At 36.8% G+C, this 25,179-nt stretch overlaps 1 protein-coding gene across 9 annotated transcripts in view; it reads right to left on the bottom strand.

The window, feature by feature from the left end:
• Nucleotides 1-22,867, bottom strand: part of GAPcenA (GTPase activating protein and centrosome-associated) — a 33,076-nt gene extending 10,209 nt beyond the window's left edge. For 3 of the 9 annotated variants that reach the window (XM_067787954.1, XM_067787962.1, XM_067787960.1), the window contains exons 1-9: nt 22,609-22,855; nt 21,673-22,408; nt 16,670-17,038; nt 14,961-15,144; nt 12,094-12,281; nt 4,908-6,088; nt 4,766-4,850; nt 2,798-2,901; nt 2,003-2,722 (exon numbers count right to left, since the gene is read on the bottom strand). In XM_067787954.1, coding sequence (XP_067644055.1) covers nt 2,003-2,722; nt 2,798-2,901; nt 4,766-4,850; nt 4,908-6,088; nt 12,094-12,281; nt 14,961-15,144; nt 16,670-17,038; nt 21,673-21,934 — 3,093 coding nt within the window. In that variant the 5' untranslated portion in view covers nt 21,935-22,408; nt 22,609-22,855. Of the gene's footprint in view, nt 1-2,002; nt 2,723-2,797; nt 2,902-4,765; nt 4,851-4,907; nt 6,089-12,093; nt 12,282-14,960; nt 15,145-16,669; nt 17,039-17,603; nt 17,893-21,672; nt 22,409-22,608 lie in introns of those variants that run through there. The other 6 variants (XM_067787956.1, XM_067787955.1, XM_067787959.1 and 3 more) reach the window with 6 other exon arrangements.
• Nucleotides 22,868-25,179: the final 2,312 nt, after the last annotated feature.

The following is a 25,179-nucleotide window of genomic DNA, read 5'->3' on the forward strand; positions in this document are numbered from 1 at the left end:
ATATTTTTCAGCCAGCTTATTTTCAAATAAGTCATTTTTCCAAAGGCAAAATAAATTACAGAGTTATACAGCCTTAAAAAATCAGCTATGTTGAGGCGGACAGCATAGCAAAAGGTATGGTGAATTCCTCTCACAGCCGTTCTACAAATCTCCACACAGTTCCACAGGTCTACAATGCACCATCTTATAATTTTTAAAATCTTTGGCTCAACACTAAATATCTTCTCTCCGTTGTATTTCGTACATGCTTTTCCCCATATTATACAACAAAAGCGCTTTTTTTCTGAGCGTTGAACTAACCAATATTCAAAGTTTGATCCATAAACAAAATTGAACTTTTTCCGTTTTTTGGAAGTAGCCTCCAAAATTTAGATATTAACTTCCGAAGTTCGAAATCGGACTCTTCCTTACATATTTTATTTATTTATTTTTTTTAATTAAGCAAAAATTTAGACGTTGTTGCCTTCTTTCCTTATTTGAATTTTATATATTTTTTCTTTTCCTGCTAACAGTTAATATAAGGGTCGAAAGGCAGATCTTTGGGAAAATTAAAACTCATATGCACAAAAAAAGTTGACGTACCTGGTAAAGTGACACTTGCAATTTGATGCGCTGAATCCAAATCCGCTATCAGAATTAGGCTGATGAGCCCCGCTGCGGGCCTTACGTTAAATAACGTTCATGTGATTTTTTTTTTTTTTTTGAGGTTTGAGCCGAACAACGACTCGTTAGACTAATTTTGATACCGGATTCTAATTCAGTGCCTCAAAGTGAGAATACATGTATCGCATTACCTGCGCAGTCAACCTTTTTGTTGTATTTATCGCTACAACAACAGCCAACATTTTTTATATCGGATTGTAATTTATCACTTATATAGTTCAAATAAGTGTTATACGTGTTCGTTTATCTTATAAAATAAAGAAGCTGGCAGTACATAGATTACTTAAAAATTAGAGCTGGATTGCGATTCGATTTTTAATCGATTTAATCGATCCTTTTTCGAAGAATGAATAATCGATTTTCTTTTCCAGAATCGTCTGATTTTTTTAGCCTTCGAAGTTTCGATAATCTTACAGTTATAGTAGGTACAATTTGATGTTGTTTAATCAAAATGGGCAGAAAATATATTTATTGTAATTTTTTATAAAATTTGACTTCACAGGCTCATATTCATAGTCAAAATAAAATAGCTTCCACTCTATTTAGAACCATACACCATGACTATGCGCCATTGGGTTGGTGACTTCGATTAACGCTCAACCGCCTAGCCGGTTTTGGCGTTACATAACAAATCACGCCGTGATCCCTGTTTCAACATAACGGACTCCAAGGGAGATCAAGTCTTCTTACTGGAGGTCTCCCCCTTCGTATGCTTCCAAATACGGGTGCCGATAGGTATACTATCTGTGCATTCCCACAACATGACGTAGCGGTTGGCATCACGGCGAAGACCATAAATACTCGTCAGGACTTTTCTCTCGTACACTGGGCCATCCCATTGTCTCTCGACACGGTCCATGATTCCGATCCATACTTTAGAAGAGGTACGAAGAGAGATTTATAGAGCGTTAATGACAAGAGTTTATCTTTGTCTGATTTCTAAGCTAGCATTGCAGAGAAGACAGAAATTAAGAAGAAATGTCTGCGTACAAAATGGAATATCCTAAACAAAAATTGTTCATGCTCATTGGTTCCTGAGGTACTACTGCTATAAATTAATTTGAAAAGACACAAATAATGATATTTCAGTATCAAATGAACTAATAATCCACTCCGATGGAAGGACCAAGTGGAAAACCAGGTGGTACCCCTAGTTTTGTGACTTAGCGCGAGTTAACGAGAGAGGAAGAAGCTGGCAAACGGTGAAAATCGTATAAACAATTAAGCAGCAATCAACTTTTTTCGACTCGATTTAATCGATTAAATCAATTTTTTTTTTTGAGAATCGAAACGAAAAAATCGAATCGAATCCAGCTCTATTAAAAATCGACCTACTCACCATCACATTTCCCATTGTCTCATTCATATTTGTCATTTCGCTTTCCAAACGTTGTATTATTAGCTTATAATCTTGTATGATGCCAGTATGTTTCTTTTCTCTTTCTATGCCACGTTCATTAGCCTCACTTAACTTTTTTTGGAGATCATCAATTTCTACCAACAGCTTTCGTCTTTCTTCACCAAAACGATTCTCATAGATTTGTGCCTCTTTCTCCAAACGTTCTTTATGTTGCTTTTTTATTTGAAAATCCTCCTCATATTGCTTCAGTTTTTTTATTTTTCTTTCACAAGCCATTTTCATAACACGACGTGCTTGACTAGGAGAACGACATTTTTTCGGTAAAGTTACACGAAAATACTTTAAAATACCCTCAAAATCAAGTTGGCGTAAATCAGCTTCACATATAGAGAGTAATGTAACAGCAACTTGAAAAAGTAAAGGTATACCATCCAAAAGAAAAACATCAAGTACATGAAATACAAAACATAGGGGAAAACGTGCTGTGAAGAGCGTGAGGAACCATTGTGATGCATACATATGTGTCTCAATGCCACATGCCGTGAAATGTTCATGTAATTTTGGTATTTGTTCTTTAATTAAACGATCGAGTTGATAGAGCCGCAGATAGAGCACCTCAAAGCCTTGCTTATATAAATCGCGTAAGCCATAATCGTACATAAGTGCGACTAAAACACAAAACGCATCTTCTTCGGGCATCTATGGAAAATGATGTGGCAAAGAGTGAATATGAAAACGATTACATAATATATATTGTGATTTAATGCAGCTTACGTGCAATAACAGACTTGCAGCGATGAAACTTAAACCTTGACAATAGCCAACTTCGATGTCATAGACCGCATATGCTTTTGATACTTTAAAAAGTGAGTCTTGGCCTAAAAAAAATAAGTTTCGTAAGGAGCACTTGAATGAAATACACTATGCAACAAAATAACTTTCTCTTTTCTAGGTATTGTACTTAGCGAATTTTTTGATGGGATTGATCCGTAAGGAAAAAGCTTCCAAAATATAGATATTGGTTTTCCAAGTTCGAAATCGAGCCCTTCCAAATATAAAATAAATAAATGTAAGGCGCGATAACCTCCGAAAAGATTTTGGGCCGAGCTTCTCTTCCAATTTGCGTCGTGCTCCTCTTGCTTTTCCCTACAAATTGGCCGGACGGGACCTACATGTTTTATGCCGACTCCGAACGGCATTTGCAAGGCAGATGAGTTTTCACTGAGAGCTTTTCATGGCAGAAATACACTCGGAGCGCTTGCCAAACACTGCCGAGGGCGACCCCGCTAAGAAAAATTTTCTTCTAATTGCAAAACCTTATTTCTAAAATTTTGATGTTGCTTTGCCCTCATGGAACTTGGGGGTGGGGAGGGGGGAATGGCCTGAAGGTTTAATGTGGCCACATTAATCGTTTCCCAGATGGTCGGGCTAGCACCTTAATTGTGCTGTGTTACCGGAGCGTACCGGATCTGTATCCGTCAAAGGACCATCAGATCGACAACACTCCCCGAAGCCTTCGGGGAGCAACTTTATCGCTACAACAACAACAACAACGGGGTCTGCCTTCTTTTCTTATTTGAACTGTTTAAATCTTGTTTCTTTTCAAGTATATATGCACCAACTTTTTTTGTGTAGCTGTGTAGATAATTTATCTCAAGGGTCAAAAGGCAGATCTTCGAAAAAGTTAAACGAGATAAATTATCTACACAACTACACATAAAAATTTGGTGCTGATAATTCGACGCATCTATTTCCATGCTTTTTGAAGCACTGAATCCGAATCAGCTATGCGAATTAGCTTAGCCGGTCTCGGTTTGGTTCTAACCTCAATTATCGCTGAATTTTCCTTTTTTTGAGGTTATGGTCGAACAACGATCAGTCGGGCTAATGAAGGCGGGTTCGGACTCATCGCATCAAAATACATAGGAATGTGTCGTATGGCCAGGTCCGTATACTTTTTTGTGGCGCGCTTCTTAGCATATGACTCAAAAAAAAATGTGCGTTGTGCGACACGGTAAACTCACGCGTTTTGTTACGCTGAGCCCGAATCCGCTTGGCTTAACGGGTTGTTGTTGTTGTAGCGATAAGGTTACTTCCCGAAGGCTTTGGGGAGTGTTATCGATGTGATGGTCCTTTGTCGGATACAGATCTGGTACGCTCCAGTATCAAAGCACCATTAAGGTGCTAGCCCGACCACCTCGGAAACGATTTATATGGTCACATTAAACCTTCAGGCCATCCCTCCCTCCCCACCCCCAAGTTCCATGAGGAGCTTGTGGTCGCCAGAGCCTCGTCTGTTAGTGAAACAGGGTTCGCCACGGATATGTAAGGTTGACAATTGGGTTTTTATAAGCTATATATTGCGCTGGCAACCTGAAAGGGTTGCGCTACACAGCCCTTTGAATCTGGTATTTTAGTCGCCTCTTACGACAGGCGTACCTACCCCGGATATATTCTGACCCCCTAACCCGCTGGGGTGCTTAAGGGCTCGTAGAGTTCGATCGTAACTCAAAAAACGGAAACAAATACTGGCGATGAACGTTTTTTGAGGTTAGGGTCGAATTGGGACTTGCTAGGCGAATTCTAAAAGCGGACTTGTGCGTATGGATATACATGTGTCGCATTATTAGATCCGCCAACGGACAACCCCTTATTCTCTTGTGGATCAGTCACTTCAAAAACGTTGGTTAGGTACAATGCCCAGCCGAGTGTTGAACAGTGACAATGAATAGAGTCACTCACCTGAGCCACCACTTTCCTTGAAACATTTATGAGCCGGAAATGTTCTATGTATGTCACGTTGTATTACATTTTCGCATTTGGTTTCCTAATGAAACAACATAATTGATATTTTCAATAAATTGTTAACAAATTCAATACTCACTTTGGTAATTAAAATTTTATACATGTCCAGCATCTCAATTTTCCCCTCAACATTTGCCAACTTTTGCCATATTTTCTCACGTAAAGCTTCTGGTACGCCCAAGCGTACTAATGATGCCAAATTCTTTGGACGTTTCTCACCATCCCACTCTTTGAGTATAGGATCCCATTCATCTAATTTATCCTGTGAACAATCTTTCGATACTTCACCTGTTCCACTCAATAAGGGTTCATCACCATCCGAACTATAATCGGTTGGGCATTCATCTTCAATCGAAACAATCGATGACGAACGCACCATACGTGATAAATTATTCATACCAAATTTTAATAATGATGGTTGTGGGGGTTCATTAATTTCCTCAGATGGATCAATTGAGCTTACTTTCCAATTGAATTCATCAGTAGTGCGTTCCAATTGTAAATAGAAACGTAATGTCATTGGACGTTTAGATATAAAATGATCCATAATACGTATTTCGCTAGCCGATTGTATTACAACGGGTGTCTCAATAACAAAACGCACCGGATCACGTATGCCACGTACAACAATATCCACCGCTACAGTAAGAAAAGTTTTCGATGCTTCAACATTTAGTTGTTCGAATGCTGCCTCATTAGCTTTCCATTCAGCGCGAATTATATATGGATGCAAGCATAATGGTGTAGCAGCTGACAAACCAACACCATTGGCATTATCACATGAAATGCCGGTTAAAATGCCACCACCATTACCTGTACCACCGCCGCCGCCAGCAGTATTTGTGTTATTGGTGGTTGTATTAGTTGTGATTGGTACGTGATAGCTCATGCTAACCATATCTATTAATTGCATATCACCTTGGCGCACCAATTTTCCAGGACTTAATAACACGCCAAAACAACGTTCTATAAATAATGGTTGTAAAACATTTGAAGGTGTTTGCTTAACGGTAATAATGACTTCCTTATCGGTGTTGGCGCGCAATTTAAAATAATTACGATCACGAGGCACAGCCGAAAATGAATTTTTTGCCACCTTTTCACGAATTTCTAATGATACAATAAATTCATAGCCAGCGGTATTTATTGGATTTCCACTCATATCCGATGTTATAGAATTCATCATAATACTATCAATAGCTGAGGTTAAACTGCATGTCATACTAGCTGGATATGTGCGAAATGCTTTTTGAAAGCATGCTGTATGGAAATAGAAAATATATTGGGTTTAGTAAATTTGCGAGCTAGGAAATTTTTTGCGTGGTACACAATTATTATTGCATTTTAAAATATCTGAGCAAAAATTGCATCGCCTTTCGTTAGTGCAGCAAATTTTTAGGAGGACTTTGAACCATCCACTAATTAGGAGCGCCAAACGCTCTTCTCTTTAGTTTCGATAGAAATTTTCTTTTCCGCGTAAAGAAAATAAAATTCCGTTGAACTAATATTGATTGTGCTTCGATTTATGTATGTACATATATACACAAAATCATCTCGAAAAAAATCCTGAAATAGTTCCAAAATAACCCCAAAAATAGACTCAAAACGATCCCGAGGTAGTCCGAAAAATATTCTTCAAACAATCCTGAAGTTGTCCCGAAAAAATACTAAGCACTATCCCGAAAGGGTCCGAAACCGTTTTCAAAACCATACGAAAATAATCTTGATCCCTAAATAGTCCCGCAAACAGCTCCGAAATGATCCCGAAAATAACTCGGAAGTAGCTGCAAGTACGAGGTTGTTAGCCCGGATAGGGATTATTGGTCGAAGGAGGCGCCGGACCTGAGCGATAGGCTGCAGATTTATACTGACGGCTCCAAACTGGATAAAAAGGTGGGCAGCGGGGTCTTTGCACCTCAACTAGGGTGAAACATATCCTTTAACCTGTCCGACCATTGCAGCGTCTTCCAGGCGGACGTGGCTGCTATAAATAACCTGTGGAACGCTGTTCACGGTTATAATAAAATTTGTATTTGTCAATGAAATGGAATGAAAACATAAAACTTGAAATTTTTGTGTGTTGTAAGAAAATGTGTTCAATGTTTTGGTTTCATTTTCAGTTTGCCATCTTCTTTTGACAATCCCTACACCAGTGAAATGAAAAAAATAAAATCAGCTGATGAGATGAGCCCACCATATAGTTGAGCCAAGCGTAACTGACGTTTAAATCTACTGAATAAACATACTTTACAATGTTGCATTTGCAGTTTGAAACAATTTATTACGCATTTTTTTTTAAATTGGCAATTTATTATTAGAATTTGTTATATGATAAATTGCGTAATAAATTACCCAAATGGTATAAATTGCCAATTTGGTGTGTGTTTGTACATAGTATAAGAAGCTGATCAGAAACCAAAAACAACCCGATGACTCGACAATAACAATGCAATAACAAACCGATCGCTATCGATAACTGGTCGATATCAGCTATTACCGATAACGAGGTGTTGAAGTTCTTCTCAAAAAGTACCGAAATTATACCGAAAGGGTCCTTAATTGTTGCCGACATGGTTCCGATAAAAGTCCCACAGCATTTACAAAATAAGTCCGAAATAATTCCCAAGTAGATGCGAAATGAACGCGCAGATATCCGAATTAGTTCGAATATCATTACGAAAAGGTTTCGAATTTGATGCAAAATGATACCAAAGTCGTTCCGAAAAGATTACAAAGGGGTACGAAATCATTCCGAATATATTCCCAACTAACCCTCTAAGGTAGACAACATTCTGCAAAGATCCTAGACGGATACCAAAAAATACCATAAAATAGGGCTGAAACCCTTTTAAAAATGGCCACAAACACGTGAAGTAATATTCTCTTCATTTTCCAGAAACAGTTTCGCAAATAGTCTTAATCATAGACGTACATTTGTATGTTTCACACGTACTTATTACTGACAAATTGTTTTTACGAACGTAAATATCACATATTACATTACATTTGCATAGACATCCAAGTTCTGCTTACGAGGCAATTTCTTCCAAGAAAAAAAAAACGCTTTAGCCCAAAGCTCAGCCGAGAGCTGTACAGTGAAATTAATCACAGAGCAGTAGAAAATTTTTATTTAAGCAGAGTTTGGTTGTCTTCTTATGTCCCCAGAACACTACCTACACAATGTGGCGAGAGAAATGAAATGCTGAGCAAACAGTTTCTGTTAATACCCAGAAATCTGGGCATCCCAACAGACATCTGATTGAAGAGGCCACAACTCCCAGGTGTTTAAGAAGTCCTCTCCGCATGCATTATGAGGAAATACGACACCTGAGAACACAGCCATATGAGGAAAAAACACCAACAGGTTCTCAGCAGACCTGTTAAATAATGATTACTAATGGTAACGATTAGCCGATCAATTGCTTATTTTCTTTAAGCGCCATTTAATGATTACTTGCCATTATTTTTTATGATTACTTTTCAATTAATTAAAAAAATAATCAAAAAAATCATGATTTTTTCGATTATTTTTTATTTTTTTATTTATTTATTTTTTTTTTTTCTTGATTTTTTTGATTACTTTTGATTATTTTTCCGCTTCGTTGAAAGAAAAGTTCTTGTTTGCTGCATGCACGGAATAATTTATACATACAAGTACATTTAGGATGCAATATTAAATCGTAACCGCTTATCGAGGCAACATATAGGGCGAATGGTATATGAACGTGCATAATTTGCTACACTCATTATATAAAATAATAACGATCCTCTATGGTTCATCCTTAAGTCAAGCCAATTTTGTTTTGTATACAAAATTAATATATCCACTATTTTGGATTACGTTATGGGTATGCACTGATTGTTTTGCAATCCAAGTTTTTCATATTGTTCGCTTTATTGTAGTAATATTGGTTTCATATCATCGCCAGTGTGGGGCAATGTTCTCCAACAAAAGGTGGGCTTAAAAATTTGGTACAAAATGAGCTGTATAGCTATCTGGGTGTTTCATATACTAGCATGGACATTTGCAAAACACGAAGTCCGTTGAAAGAAACTGCAAAACTCTTCAACACGCCTTTAACTTCTTCTGCTCCTATTGAGCGCCTATTTTCCTTTGCAGGAATTATAAATCCTCCAAGGCGTCAGTCTTTGTCGGACGTTTCATTCGAACCTTAACTTTATTGAAAGCAAATGCAAATTTGTTATAATGACTAAAACAACTTTTATATAATGAATATACATAAATACCTCTTATTTTACTTTTAAGTTTTGAAATATCGTTATTTTTGGCAATGTTAATTCAGTGAAACAATTTTTAATTGATGCAAATAATTATTAATTAGATACACATTTCATAACATCATTACTTCCTTTTAAAACATCAACATATGCAATTTTTGTGTTTACAAAAACACATATATATAAAATTAATAAAAAATAACATGAAATTACTAAAGCTTACATTTCCTAACTACATGTACATTAGATTGGGACGAAACCTCACTTTTCTGTAATTTCCGTTGTTAATACAAAAAATATAGCTCACTATGCAAAACTTAAGATTTTATAGAAAATATCCTAGACGTAATCATGAGGAAATAAAAAGAAGTTTTAAGCTAATGTACATGGACATATGTTAATAAATTTATCTGGCATATAACAACCTTTGGTTAGACAACTAATCATGATGATGAATGACAACCTAGAGGATCGCTACAGTTGGAAGTGAAGCTATCAACCATCAACCTAAGTAGTATTACTCATACTCATATTGTTGGCGCATATTGTTTTGTCATAAAACAATATTTTTTCATCGGAAACACTTATAGAAACGATAATTTGCAGGTACGTATGTACATACATATGTATGTACCCATATGCCTAGATAAGCGCTAACGATATACCGGTACATCCTCCAATGTAATTGTATGTACAAAACAATCAGTGCATAGCCATAACGTAATCCAAAATAGTGGATATATTAATTTTGTATACAAAACAAAATTGGCTTGACTTAAGGATGAACCATAGAGGATCGTTATTATTTGAAGCGGAGCCGCGAATAACGTTTTAAAATCCAATTTTCGCAAAACGTGTTTTTTGCAGATTTTCGTTACTGTTACTCTCTTGCATCTCTAAAGCATCAAATAAGTTAAAATTACATACTAATGGCCAATTAAAAAGCAATTAGAAGAAGTCAGTCCCGTGGAAGAAAGTTTTAAGTTACACGCAAAATGATACGATCGCAGTTGTCGCAGGTAATTGATAAGTATAACAGAGGTACAAAAAGGAAATGTAATGTTGAAAATTGGAAAGATATTAAAAACAAAAAGTTAAGAAATAGTGGAAATCAACCAGGAAAAACAAAAGTATCCCTCAAAAAAACGCTCCAGAACAAGTAATGTGGCAAAACGTTTTAAGTGCACTTGCTGTAATTTTTATTTTATTTATTGTTTATATTTAGGTTTGTGATTGTCGTTGCAATTTCAATTGCCAAAAATTTGGTGTTGGTCAAATGAAGGACTATTTTGTCAAATTCTATGAAAAAAATTATAATGAACAAACTGTTTTTTTATCGTCTTTAATCGAATTGAGTGAGCCTCGAAGAAGAAGAGTTAAAAATTCGCCCTCTTTATGTAAAATTGACCGTGAAAACACTCGGAGATTAATATTTAAAAAGAAGTAAACAAAAAAGATAGGTTGGAAAGTTATTGTGTAAATGGACTCAAAGCAAACCAAGCTTTATTCACAGTTTTTGGAATATTTTCATTTCTGTTTTGAACACATTTTTGTTTTGATGCCGAATTAACTTTTTGTATGAAATAAATAAACTGTAACATTCTATAATATACATTTTAAATCCGTTCCTACAAACCGTATTGCTCAGTGGAACAACGTTTTAAAAGCCATCAGTACAGATGCTGTGCGTAATGGAAAACGTTTTAACTGCTGGCGCGCTTGGGATATGAAACGTTTTTCCACTGAAAAGTTTTAAAATGACCGCTTACTTGTAATTCGAAATTGAAATTCCTTAATTTTTTTCATATAAGTTATTAATGTCATTGTTTTGGACAAGCCAACAATACAGGAACAAAAAACAATCACAAAGCCTCCAAAAACTTTTTTTTTTTCTTTCCTGTAAAAAAACGATTTTGTCATTTACAACGTTATTCGCGGCTCCGCTTCATTTTATATAATGAGTGTAGCAAATTATGCACGTGTATATACTTACCGGAGAATATGTTTAGATCAACGCTCATATGCCATTCGCCCTATATGTTGCCTCGATAAGCGGTTACGATTTAATATTGCATCCTAAAATGTACTTGTATGTAGAAATTATTCCGTGCATGCAACAAACGAGAATTTTTCTTTCAACGAAGAAGAATAATAATTAAAAATAATAAAAAAAAAAAATCAAAAAAAAAACAAAAATAGTCGAAAAAATCAAGAACAATCAAAAGTAATCGAAAACTCCTTTTTTGATTACTTTTGATTTTTTTAGATTTTTTTCAATAATCGGAAGAAATCATGATTTTTTTTTTTTCTAATGGTAATCAATTACTAATTGGAAAAAAATTTAAATAATCATTGGCCATTAAAATAGGCATCTAATTAATTGATTACTAATGCTAATTCAAATTTAACAAGTCTGGTTCTCAGTGATATCCACAAAAAGGCGTCGGACCTCAATGCCAGGAATTGACCGGCGAACCCAGTTCTTAAAGAAAAATACCCAGAACTCACAGAAGAGGAGCGGATTCTCCCTAGGGAAACGCGCATCACTCTAGCTCAACTTCGATCTAGATACTGTAACAGGTTAAACTTTTACCTATCCAGAATCAACCCCGACATACATAATTTATGTACTGCTTGCAATGTGTCCCCACATGACACCAACCACTTCTTCAATTGCAATGTGAAACCAACGTCTCTAACATCCCTCTCACTCTGGTCCGCCACTGTTGAAACTGCAAGTTTCCTTGGACTACCGTTAGATGATATTGATGACAATTTGTGATTGATCGCGCCTATTAGATGGGGCGAAGCACTGCTACAATAACAACAAATTAAAATTCATTCATTTGTTTAGGTAAACTTTCTTTGAGATAAATTTATGCTGCTTTTCAGTTCATTTGTAGAAGTAGACTAGGCAAACATTTTCTTATCATTGTATTATCACAGTTGTATAGATTTACATCCAAAGAGCGGTCAGAAATTTTGAATTCGTATTAGTTTTAAAATTATAATATGGTTCAACTCACCGCTAACTTGATTAACTGCTTCTGGTATATGGCAACGAAAAACGTGGCATTGAAATAGTGAATCGCCATGCAGCCAAGTAAAAGCAAAACATCCATTTTCAGCTGTTTCTACTGGACCGCGAAAATACAAAATAATGCTTTGTATTTCGTAGGTGGCGATAACCGATTTGGATTCAGCATCATGTAAGCTGGAAAAAATTATGTTTTAATGTTAAGGAAGTTTTTTTTATAAAAAACTGTGCACTGCTTGCAAGCAAGCTACTATAATTTTGTTATTTCTTTACAAACTGAAAAAGTTTTAGACAAATTTTATTTCAAGTTTTAAAAACTATTCGAGTATGCGGTTTTCTAACCCATTTTATTTAAGTCTTACGAAGTAAAAATATGAGGTGTTTCAAAATTCGCATTAAGTTTTCACCATTTGCTTGCCGGCAGAAGATAGCTTTTCTTCAAGAACAAGTGAAAGATCCAGTTTTAATTCTATAAATACGATAACTCCACTGAACCCGAGTACTACTTCAATTTTTATAAAGCAAATGTTACGGCTTTGAATGAGTTTTTTTGACTCTACTGATTGGAATTTAATCTTTGAGCAATTAGACTTATGAAATATGTACATATATGAAGTTCAAGAGCGTAGTAGAAGAAAGCCTTAACTTATACGTTTCAGCCCACAGAAAAAAGAGATCTTTCAATCTCCCATGGTACACAAAAGAACTTTTGAGGTTAAAAAACCAACGAAACAAAGCCCATAAAAAATTTAAGAAAACTGGCTCTACTTACGACGAAACAAGATTTGCTGAGTGCAGGAAGAAATTTGAATGTCTATCCAAGTTCCTTCATGATAAATATATTAATTCGCTTGAGATTAACATAAAAGCCTTCCCTAAATCTTTTTGGGTTTTTGTTAACTCAAAACGAAAATATAACGGTATGCCGAAATCAATGGAGTTTGGAGGCAAAGTTGCTTCCTCAACTCAGGAAGCATGTGAGCTCTGTGCTGACCTCTTCGGGTCGGTATTTAACAGGTTCCGAACAGTTAGTACGTCACGTGATACATCTACCATAGTGGAGTCTGTAAATATTGGTCAGTTCGCGGTTACAGAGGAAGAGGTCCTGGAGTCCCTTATGAACCTTGATGTATCTAAGGGAGCTGGACACGATCTTCTGCCACCCTTGTGCTTAAAGAACTGTGCGGTTTCTCTTTATTCGCCTCTTACTAAAACCTTTTACAAGTTCCTTGAATGTGGTAATTTCCTTGACGAATGGAAAGTGGCATTCGTATCACCAATTTATAAGACTGGCCCTCGATACAAGGTCGACAACTATCGGACCCATTGCTAAGCTATCCATCATCCCAAAGCTGCTGGACAAAGTTGTAAATGACCAGCTATTTGCAGTTTTTAAAAACTATATTGTTCCTCAACAGCTTGATTTTTATCCAGGGAGATCCACCAGCACAAATCTCACCACATTTGTAAATTTTGTGGTTAATGCGATTGAGGACGGACACTCTGTACACTGATTTCGTAAAAGCTTTCGACAGTCTCAATCATATTCTTTTACTTAATAAACTCGAAAAAACTCGGAATCCGCTCCAACGATCTAAGTTGGCTTGAATCGTATCTCCAAAACAGGAAATTAATAGTAAAGATTGGCAGCAATCTCTCCAAACCCATAATCGTTACATCAGGGGTACCATAAGGTAGTCATCTGGGCCTTTTACTTTTTTCTTTATTTAAAAATGACATCAGCCAATGTTTTAAATTTTGTAGTTGCTTGATGTACGCCGATGATCTAAAACTTTATTACGGAGTTAAACAATTTAGCGACTGCATAGAGCTACAGCAAGACATCTGGGAATTGATAAAATGGTGTAATAGTTACGGTCTTTTCTTGAACTTCTCCAAATTATCACATTCACTCGGAGAAACGCATGCATAATGAACAGCTATTACTTTAACGATAGCGACTCATTCAATCGTACAACTACTGTTAAAGATTTGGGAGTATACTTAGACTCGAATAAATAGGGAATACATAATCGGTGCGTTTAATTCCAAACTCGGCTTTCTCAAACGTAATTCCAAAGACTTTTTTGATCCGCTAACGCTGAAAAGTCTTTACATTAGCCTTGTAAGATCCATTTTAGAATATGCCTGCATCATTTGGGACTCAGACTTCGTCACACATTCCAGCCGGTTAGTAAGAGTTCAAAGGAGATTCACTAAATTCGCCCTTCGACGAATGTTCACTTTTGAATCGATGTCATCTTATGAACTACGATTTAGAATTTTAAATATTCAGTACCTTAATATTCGAAGGAAAAGTTGTGGTATTTTTTTTTATCAAAGACATTTACGACAGTAAAATCGATTCTCCGGAACTACTTTTTCTTCTCCCTTTCCATGCACCTGAAAGGTGTCTAAGGACAAATACATTTTCTACGTTCAAACGCGTAGAACGAATTTTGCAAATAATGAACCTATTCACAGAATGATTTCCTTATGTAACTCTGTTTTCAATCATGCCGATTTTAACTCATATAAAGAACATTTTAAAGCTGATGTTGTTGATTACTTTCTTTTCAATTAATATGTTCCGGTATTCCTATTAATATATACATGTTTGTATATACATACTTAAGCCGTAGCGAATTATTTACAAAAATATTTATTATTATGTCATTGTAATTATAAATTGTTACCATATATTTTTCTATTTCGTTAATTTGTATCTTAGTTGTTACATATCTGTGAGGACTATGTCCGGTAGATAAATATATAAATAAATAAATATAAGTTTTTGTTCATCCTTTTCTTGTGAGCAGTGTACAGCAATTTGAAAATATAGCTTCAATTACTTACATCACTAAACCATCCGAACAATTTGGTATGCTTACAGAAATTTTCAGACCAACTGACTCAGAATTACTATTTAGTTCATTCATTATTCGATATATATCGATTTCTGATTTGGGTGCATTAATATTAGCTGCTCCAAGATATGTCACACCCGAAAATATAGTACAACCTTGATCGATCTCTGAAACTGAGCAATGAAAAAAAATTATTGAGAAAAAGCAGTAAGAGAACATACATTTCTAAATAATTTTATAGGCTTTAATTTTTTGTAATCGAGTTACGAAAATAAGCTATCATCGTTTGCTTTGGTCAATCACCCTAGACTGGCCGGACAGATATGGATGAAAGTTGTCACACAGACAGTCCGGGGGGATTACTCGCTACATTGATGACAAATGATATTTGGTATATGGGCCATAGAGATGGATGTCCACTTCGGGACTACTTCGCAAGCATTTTACTATTATTTAGTTACATCTGCGGAATCATATCTAGATTGTTTTAAGGATCATATCGGGTATGTTTCGGGATCTTTTAGGTACTATCTCGGTATAATTTTACGTTTTTCAGGATAATTTTAGGACTGCTTCGAAATAATATGGGAACTATTTTTTGGACGGTATGCACTATCTCGTGACCATTTCGAGATCATATCGGTATTGATTTTGGGATAATTTTGTAGTTACTTTGGGACTATTTCCCAATTCATCATCATCATTAATTGGGGCTTAACCACCTAAGCAATTTTGGGCTTTTCGTTACAAGTCAAGCCAGCTATGCCTGTTTCGCGATAACTGACGCCAGTTGGGAGCACCAAGGGAGATCAAGTCTTCCTCCACCTGCCTCGCCCAAACATGCGGAGGTCCCCCGTCCCTTTATTTCGATTGAAATACTTTTTTGGCCAACGCCTCCTCGTCCATTTGCATAGCATAACGTATCAACGAAACCTTTGGGTTTTTATTCGCTGCGCTATAGTCGGAGAACTTTTCTCTCGAACAGTTCAAGAGCAATCTTATCTTCTCTCGACACGGTCCATGATTCCGAGCCATACATCAGGACAGATATGATGAGCGCCTTGTAGAGCGTGACTTTTGTTCGTCGAGAGGGGACTTTACTTTTCAAATACACCCTCAGAGCAAAGTAGCTTTTGTTGGCAAGAGTAATTTTTCGTTTGTTTTCTAAGCTGACATTGGTTTTTTTATTAATGCTGGTTCCCAAATGGGACAAAATCCTTTACAGTTTTGAATTTATATCCGTCAGCAGTGACGTGGCTGCCAAGGCGCGATTGCGCTGATTCTTTGTTAGATGACAGCAAGTAACTCGTCTATTCCCCATTAACCTCGTTTGGTTTCGAATCGCTCGAAGAGGTCTTATCCAGTCCTTACGGAGCTGATGAAGTTGCTCAAAATCATTTGGCAGAGCATTATTAACATTGCAGGGAATTTAAATTCAGACATACGAGCAACTTCTTTGCGCATTGTCAAAGGCTGCCTTTAGGTCGACAAAAAAAAAAGTGAGTGCGAGTGTGAATATCGTATCGTGAGTCTTCACGATTCACATTCTGTATTCATAAGAGTGGATTATTTTTTTTAGGCACAATTTCATTACAGTCGTTTGTATTATTGTTTAACATGAATTTCTAAAATGTTTTTTTAGTGTGGTTACAAAAGATTGAGCGAAAAGTTAATAAGTTATTCGACTTAACATCCTACCTTCTTCATCGGTATCATTCTTTTCTGGTTTCATGAGGTCTTGCTTTTCCTCGACGCTGCCGCCTCCACCACCACCACTCACCATGCCAGGACTTGCATCAATGCAGTCATAAAATACCGAATGGCCTACTCGATTATGTTCGGATGTGGACGCGTCATCGCTTTTAGGTGTTATGACGTAATCATTATTGTGACGATTCAATGATTGTGATTTCATTGCTATCTTCGAAGGAACATACTGCTGTTGTTGTAACTGTGGTTTTTGCTTTTCAGAATCGTTGTCTGGAACAAATAGTGCTGGGCTCGATGTACCACCAGCCAATGGCAATGTGAGTGATTTTTGTTTGCTCAATGCCATCGCTTTTGACGCTGTAATAAGTGGAAGAAATGAAACAAATGTAAATTATACTTAGTAATGCGTGTTTGAACATGTGGTAAAAATTTATGGTGACGTTTGACAAGACGGTGCACCACCTAATTTTTATCAAAAATTATTAAAGGTGGTATCAAAATGCGCGTTTCAACCTCCGTTTTTAGAATCTGAGAGCGGATATAAGAAATTGTATTTCTGGCCAAAGATATTTACCGATCCATAGTTTTTTTTTGCACAGAACACCGTCCTGCGTTGGCGCCCTTCGGGGTGGGTCCAACACCGATTTGGGCATCAAAATTAAATGCGCGCAGAACACCTTTCTGCATTAGAGTGTGTGTGTGTACAACAAATCTGGCAAAATACAACAACCACATGAAAATGTGACCCAATTTGCTTATATCTTTTAACAGAAATAAAAATATTAATTTTCGCTTTCGGATTCTGAAAACGGAGGTCGAAACGCGTCTTTTGATAACACCTTTGATAATTTTTGATTAAAATTAAGTGGTCAGCACCGTCTTGTAAAACGTTACAAAATTCATAAAATATTTGCTATTATACATTTGAGGAATAATTGAGAGGCGTAAAATTTCTGCTACTTTCGTTGATTGTTAACGTCATTGTAAATTTATGGTTAACGTTGCCATGAAACTAAAATGTTTTGTTTTGCCAGCAGCTGTTTTTTATTTCTTTGCTTCAATTTATTCGTTTACTTTATTTACACAATGGCGATCAGCACTGTTGGTCCGCTGTGAACCGAGATAAAAGGGAATGCAACTTTAAGAATCAATTGAGACCGTCATTGAAGATATTCAGGTTTTTATGTATCTTATTGCGCTTTATGAACACACTACGTACTTAGCATTGTTTGTATAGCGGTTAAATGTAACGAAATCATTGTTTACTATATAGTTTGGCAGCTTAAGTAGAGGTTATGTTGCGAATAGAGTGGAAGGCAGTGGACTAGGCAGTCGAATGTCATATAATAAAGGAATGGTGTTCGGAGTTTTTTCAAAGTTAAAAAAAAAAATGATAAAAGCTTTAATATAAATAAAACTATTGCTTTAATAACAACAAAAACGCCATATATATTCTGTATACATTAATTGGCAAGGATTATCTCACTTTAAAATTTGAATTAAATAATCTAGTGTTTTTTTGAAACTGAGTCGAGAACTGTGCGTGTGAATGTGCGAATTTTCTCCGATCAGCTGTTAGTTGCGCTACTTAGTAAAATTTACAATGAACGAAATAAACGTGTCGATTGAGTACAAAAGTAACACTTCGATAAGAAATCGAAAACTTTTCGCTAACAAATCGATATATTTTTGATAATGAAATCGATAGCTTTTCCATAACACGCCGATAACCACAACTTGGCAACAATCCGATAACAAGGGATTCAAGGAGTTGATGAGCACAAAGCTTTATAGCTTTATTGCTTCAAAGCTTCCGCAACCCAATTGTCAACCTCACCTACGCGAGGGGGAGGGGGGGAGGGGGTTGCGGAAGCTTTGAAGCTATAAAGCTTTGTGCTCATCATATGAATGTCCTCATGGAACTAGGGGTTGGGAAGGGCGGGATGGCCTTGAAGGCTTCATGTGGTGGGGGGATGCAACAAATTAAATTGGGTTACACTGTAATGACAGCCCTTGATCGTGAAAAATCCCCGACTCGCTCTGGTACATAGAACCGGATAGGGCGAGGCGAATCCATACCAGGTGGTGGAAAAGCGAATTCAATCAATTCGCCGTGCAGAAGAATGTCAAGTCAAAAGAAAATTTTCATTGATTTGGATTAACTGTTATTTTGTTGTACAAGGCTTTGTATGGAAAATTATCAAGAAGCAATCAGATGTTGCGATAACACCACCTCTACTGAATTCGCCTTGGGATAGGGGCACTCTCACAAGGTTTAGGCGAGTGTTAATGGTGTTGATGATCTTTTCCGAACATAGGTCCGGTACGTTGCGATAACAAGCACCATTAAGGTACAAACCCGGCCATCTGGGGAACGATTGAATATGACTACATGGAACCTTCTATGTTCATTTAGATCATAGAAGCTAGAAGCATTATAAAGGGAGCAGAACGTATGAAAATTGCGGTGTGTGTAACAACACCGAAGATAGCAAAATAGTCCGATAGGGTTTTATTAACAAAAAATAAAAAATAAAATAACACGCTTTTGCGAAAACAGTTTAAGGAAAGTGATTTTATAAGCTGAAAAGGTATTCCAGAGGATGTTGAATAGCAACATACAAAGCGGAGGTAAGCCTGGGTAGATAGATAGATAATTAATTGAGGATCGCACTGCGACCATTGGTCTATTGTGCCCTCAGTTCCATCACAGCTCCTCTTCCAAGCCAACATCTCTGTTGAACCCCAGCAGTTCACCTGGCTTGAGGGATTAGATGTGAGAATGCTCTGGCCATGGCGAGCCTATAAACGTAACCCTGCGTCTTGAGATTGATCACACTCCAGGAGGATATGGTCCGCCGTATCCGCTGATCGATCACAAAATGTTCCAATAGGTGCGACCGATCGCAAATTGTCATCAATATCCTCTAACGGAAGTCCAAGGAAACTTGCTGTTTCAACAGGGGTGGACCATAATGAGAGGGGTGTTAAAGGCGATGTGTTGGTGGATATTATGCCCAGCTTCTGCATGTGGCTGTTCAGTCTACAGTGTCCTGTAAGAATAAATGTTAGAATTCTTAGGTTATTTTTCGAGAGGCCTATTAATAACCTATATCGAGTTGTACTGTAACCCCCTAACAGTAACTTGGATTGCCTCAGGCCTGTAATATTACACCAGTGTTCTTCTCTCTTTTCCCTCTCCTCTACAAATAGATGCCCCCTAATTTCCTGCGGGTCTACTGGCAGGAACGGCTCGGGACCATTGGGTCGTTGCTGCCTCTCTGGCCAGGCTGTCTCCTACTCATTTCCCTCAATCCCCTGTGGCCAGGAACCCGGGCCAACAGTAGTTCGTTGTGTGCTCCTAGTTGATTTAGCTTTTCAACGCACTCAAGGACCAGTGCTGATTTTATTTCAAACGCCGAGATCGCCTTGAGGGCGGCCTGACTGTCACTGAGTATAGCGATTGTTTCATTGGAGTATCCGCGCTGAAGGTTCAGATCAGCGTACTGGCTTATGGTGAATACTTCCGTTTGAAAAATGCGAGGGTATGCTCTCAGGGGTATTGATATCTTGGCTCTGGATCCAACGACTCCAGATCCAATTCCCTCTATCGTCTTCGAGCCATCGGTTTACCATACTATTCTGCGTAGCTGCTGAATGCTCCCAATTCTGCTTTCCTTCCATGTACCCTTGTCTCCCAATTCTACTTGATACTTTTTATCAAAAACTCTCTGCCTGAGGATATCTCGGTAGTTGAGAGATTGGGATCTTCTCTCTCAATTCCTCCATGCTTCTGGACGATATGAGCTTGTTTTGCCCGAGCCCTCCTTTGCGCCTTCAGAAGGGTTCGCTTGGCTGACTGCTACTTCGATATATGCAGCGGGGTTAGATCGATAGCTTCCAGCGCTGTTGTAGGGCATGTGCGCATAGCGCCGTGATACACATGCCAATCGCTCAAGTTTTGACAGTGCTTGCCTCGGTAAGAGCAGTATAACTTAAATTGGCGCTTTCTACAAAGAAAACTGTTAAATGATAACTTTCTAAACGCAAATTTGAATATTTTTGATCCACTTAACGGTTGGAATTAACGAAAAATTAGTTAGATAAAGTTTTTCCGCTCATTCGGCTGCCTGGCAGTCCTTTGGCATTTTAAAGTGATGGTTATGAATACAATCCCAACAGGCAAAGTAAAGGAAAAGTTTTTAAAAAGTTTACAGAAATAGATATACAACTTACAAAAATGCTGATTTTTCGCATACAAAACGTTTGAAAGAAAACGTTTAATAATCGAAATGTATATAAATGTATATAAAACTATATAAAACATTCGATCTCAACGCTTACAAAAAGATTATCGAAGAAAACTAAAATTGATTAAATGTAAACCGGTCTATGAAAAGGTGGCTTATGACTCAAAAAAAAGGAAGATCACAAACGTCCTTAAGAAATGCATTATCTTTATCAGCTGTATGTCGCAATTTGTTTTTTTAAGTCATAAGCCACCTTTTCATAGACCGGATCACAAGTATTGAAAGCGTTTATACTTCGCTTATAATATAAACTTACTTAAAGTTATTTCTAAACACATTTACAGAAATGCCTGTTGGAAATGTTTTCTCTTAATACTATGTTGAAGAGTAAAAAATAATTTAAAGAAGTATTCAATGGGAATGCAGTACATGTATGGTTTCGCCTTGGAAATATTCCTAAAAATTGAAGAATAATTAATTCAGTGGACATTTGTTTCCACTCGCCGGTCATAAAACAAAACTTCTATCACTCAACTGACGGAAACCTGTTTTCAAAGTATCAATAAAAGTTGTGTTAGTTCCCTATAGTAAGTCCGCCTTGGATGAGTGTTTCGCTTAGTCTGACTGAATTAAGTTTAAACATTTTCATTGTCACGGTGGTATCCATACAGCAATATATTTATTATACGTACGTATGATAATTCAAATCAACAAAACGTATTGTAAAAATTAGTTCCTTACCATCAGATGACGTATCCGAACTTATATCAATTTCAAGTAATGCATCCTTCATGGCATGCTGCAAATCATTAATATTTTTATTATTGGCTATATCTAGCGTTGGGGATTTGTTGCAGCTCATTGGTTTAGCTATATTTAATTCCTTAATAGATGTATGTTGCTGCTCTATTGGTGTTGTTATATTGCTATCCGTAACAATTTCATATTCTCCACTTGTTGTTAATGAAGACTCTGAAGATTTAATACTAAGATTATCATCCATTACTTGGTATTGATAATACTTCAGCAGCTCGTATATTTGCTTTGTTTTTAGTTTATTTTTGGGATGTTTCTGGAATATACACGAAGCTATGGGATTGGTATGTGCACTCTTATTGTCTCAAAAATGATTAAATGTACACATGTATAGCATAAGCTATGTATGAGAGGTCATACAATAGTAGGTACATATGTACCTATATGTATGTCTGTTTATAATTAACTACTGCAGGAAGATATGTACATACGAAAGTGCGTAATTTTAGGGGACGGCGGCGTTATATTAGAACATTTTTAATGAATTTGCATTTGGAGTACGCAGTACTTACAATGGCAAAAATAGTCCCATTTAATGTTACATGATTTTAACAATTAATATTCCACTTTAAAAATTTCCCTTTCAAATTTTCATTTCTTTCAACTTTTACTCAGAAGCAGTTTTTAGTGCATTTAGCAAGTTAATTGATATATTTTTTAGCTGAAAATAAAATAAAAACTTTGTTAAAACAATTGAGAGATATGCTCGTTTGATTTTCAATCTGATCGATGACGAATCGCAATCGCTGTTGCAGTTGCGGTATTGTAGTCAATACGAAGCAAATGTTTATAGGTAATAGGTAAATAACAAATATTTATAGTGTAGTTAGTGGGTGGTGCACGCCCGCTTCCTTCTCTTACTATAGGTTCGCCAATAGTCAACCGTTCCTTTTATTGAATTTCAACCACACACGAACTCGCGAGATACATATTTCTTTAAAACATACATGTTTGTGTAAATTTTCAACCAAATCTATTGGTATTTGCTGAAAATATTTATTTAGGATTGAATTCCACAATTATTATTATTTTTTTAGTATTTAAGAGCATTTTTTACTTTTCTCCTGCATTTTTTCTTCTGGATTGTGTGAAAAACCTGCAATTGACTTTTCGCTGTCCCAGCCAGTGTTACCAGAAAAAAATTTCTTGGGGCTAAAATCTAGAAAAAGGGGCTAGAAAGAGCTAAATTTCTTCATGAAAATCCAAAACTCGTTGCAAAAAAACTAAAAGTATATCGTCGCTGCGCTCACAAAAACATTTGTGTTCGTTCCTATTGAAAACTGGCTAAATCCTGAGTTCCTTGATGCTGAGTTTTTTGACTCTAACCTGTACACTGTGTATCGTAAGGATCGCGATTTTTCTAAAACTGGACTCTCTAGAGGCGGTGGAGTTTTAATTGCCATACGCCGGCACATCAACTCGTCGCTTGTGGAGCTGAAGGATCAAGACTCGCTTTTGGGCCAACTGTATGTCTCAGTTCGCGGCATCTCTGAAATTTTTATCTGTGTGTCATATATTCCACCGTCTAGTCTAGACTCACTTATACTCTCATGTAGATAATATTACTGATTTAGTTCGTTCTTGTGATAGTGGTAACTTTTGCATATTGGGTGACTTTGATTTACCTAATATTGAATGGTCTTACGTCGATAATAACTACTCATTGGTTCCGAACAATGTAAACACCACTTCTGAGATTTACCTTATTGACAGTTTCTCAAGTGTTAGGCTTTCTCAGATCAACGGCTTCACCAATCAACTGTCGAGAATTCTTGATCTTATCTTTCTTAATGATAATTTTAGCTTTACGGTCACCGAATGCCTGCAACCGTTTTCGTGCTCTGGTTTGCACCACATTCCACTTATTCTCGAAGTAGAATTCTATAACTTCGAAAGTATTGGAACTCTGAATGAGGATCCTACTTTTTCATTTAGACGTGGAAATTATGACTGTATATATCAGGAAGTTTCTTCCGTTGATTGGGAAGCCCTGTTTTGGGGATGTGATATTGCTCGATGCTTCAGCTTATTTAAAAACGTTGTAAATCAAATCTGCATAAACAATATACCTCAGAAAATGAAGCGGTGTTACAGAATACCATGGTATACCAGAAAACTAAAGAGGCTTAAGAATCAGAGGAATAGGTTTTACAAAAAGTTCAAGGCCACTAAGCTAATGGCGTATAAAGAAAAATACCTGCGTTATTCCAAATCATTCAAAGCGTTAGGCAAGAGGCTCCATGGTAACTATGTTCGTAATTTTGAATCCGACATTAAGGAAAACCCTAGGGCATTCTGGACTTATGTAAATTCCAAAAAACGATGCTCAAGTATCCCTGCCTCAGTCATCTATAATTCTGAGCATGCTTCATAAACAGCTGAAGCGGCCAATCTTTTTGCAGCCTTCTTCTGCTCCAATTTCGTTACGCCACCGGAAGACCCGCAGGAGTTGCCCACTGTGGTTGACAGTCCCATTAACTTTGGTGCGCTGACTCTATCAATTGAAGATATGGTCGATGGAATCCAGAATATTAAATCATCTACCCATACTGATATTGACGGCTTATCGTCTTATCTTTTGAAAAATTGTTTGGATCTGGCATTTCCCCTCCTTTTAATTTTCAACAAATCTTTAGAGTGCGGCGAATTTATTGATGCGTGGAAGATAACCTTCATCAGCCCTATTTTCAAGTGTGGTAGCAAGAACAATGTCGCGAATTATAGGCCCATTGCAAAATTATCATCTGTTTCAAAATTATTCGAGTACATTGTGAAACAAAAAATGTACTTGGCTGTTAAACCTCTAATCACTGAAAATCAGCATGGTTTTATGGCCGGTAGATCCACTGTAACAAACCTATCTATCTTCTCTGATTTTTGCATATCTTCTTTTAATAACCGTTGTCAAGTTGATACTGTGTACACCGACTTCTCAAAAGCATTTGATAAAGTTAGTCATTCTATCCTGATTTCTAAATTGACTCGCGTGGGCTTCCACTCGATGTTTTTATCATGGATTAAATCATACCTCCACCAGCGTAGCTGTGTTGTGGTTATAGGCAATAACTCTTCAAACACATTCACAGCTACCTTCGGGGTGCCTCAAGGTAGCATATTTGGCCCATTACTTTTTGTAATTTTTATAAACGATATTTCCACCTGCTTCCAGCACTCTAATTTTCTATTATACGTTGATGACCTAAAGATTTTTAATACCATCGCAAACTCAGACGACGTGATCAAAATGCAATCTGATTTACATAACGTTGCTGTTTGGTGTCGTGCCAATAACTCGCCACTAAACGTTAGCAAATCCTTTCTTGTAAGCTTTTCTAAATCACGTGGCCTCATTCCCACTTCCTACTCTCTCGATGGTACCCACCTCTCAACTCTTAACGAGATAAAGGACTTGGGTGTTGTCTTCGATTCGAA

Source organism: Eurosta solidaginis, chromosome 5 (assembly GCF_040869045.1).
Source record: "Eurosta solidaginis isolate ZX-2024a chromosome 5, ASM4086904v1, whole genome shotgun sequence".
Classification (NCBI taxonomy): domain Eukaryota; kingdom Metazoa; phylum Arthropoda; class Insecta; order Diptera; family Tephritidae; genus Eurosta; species Eurosta solidaginis.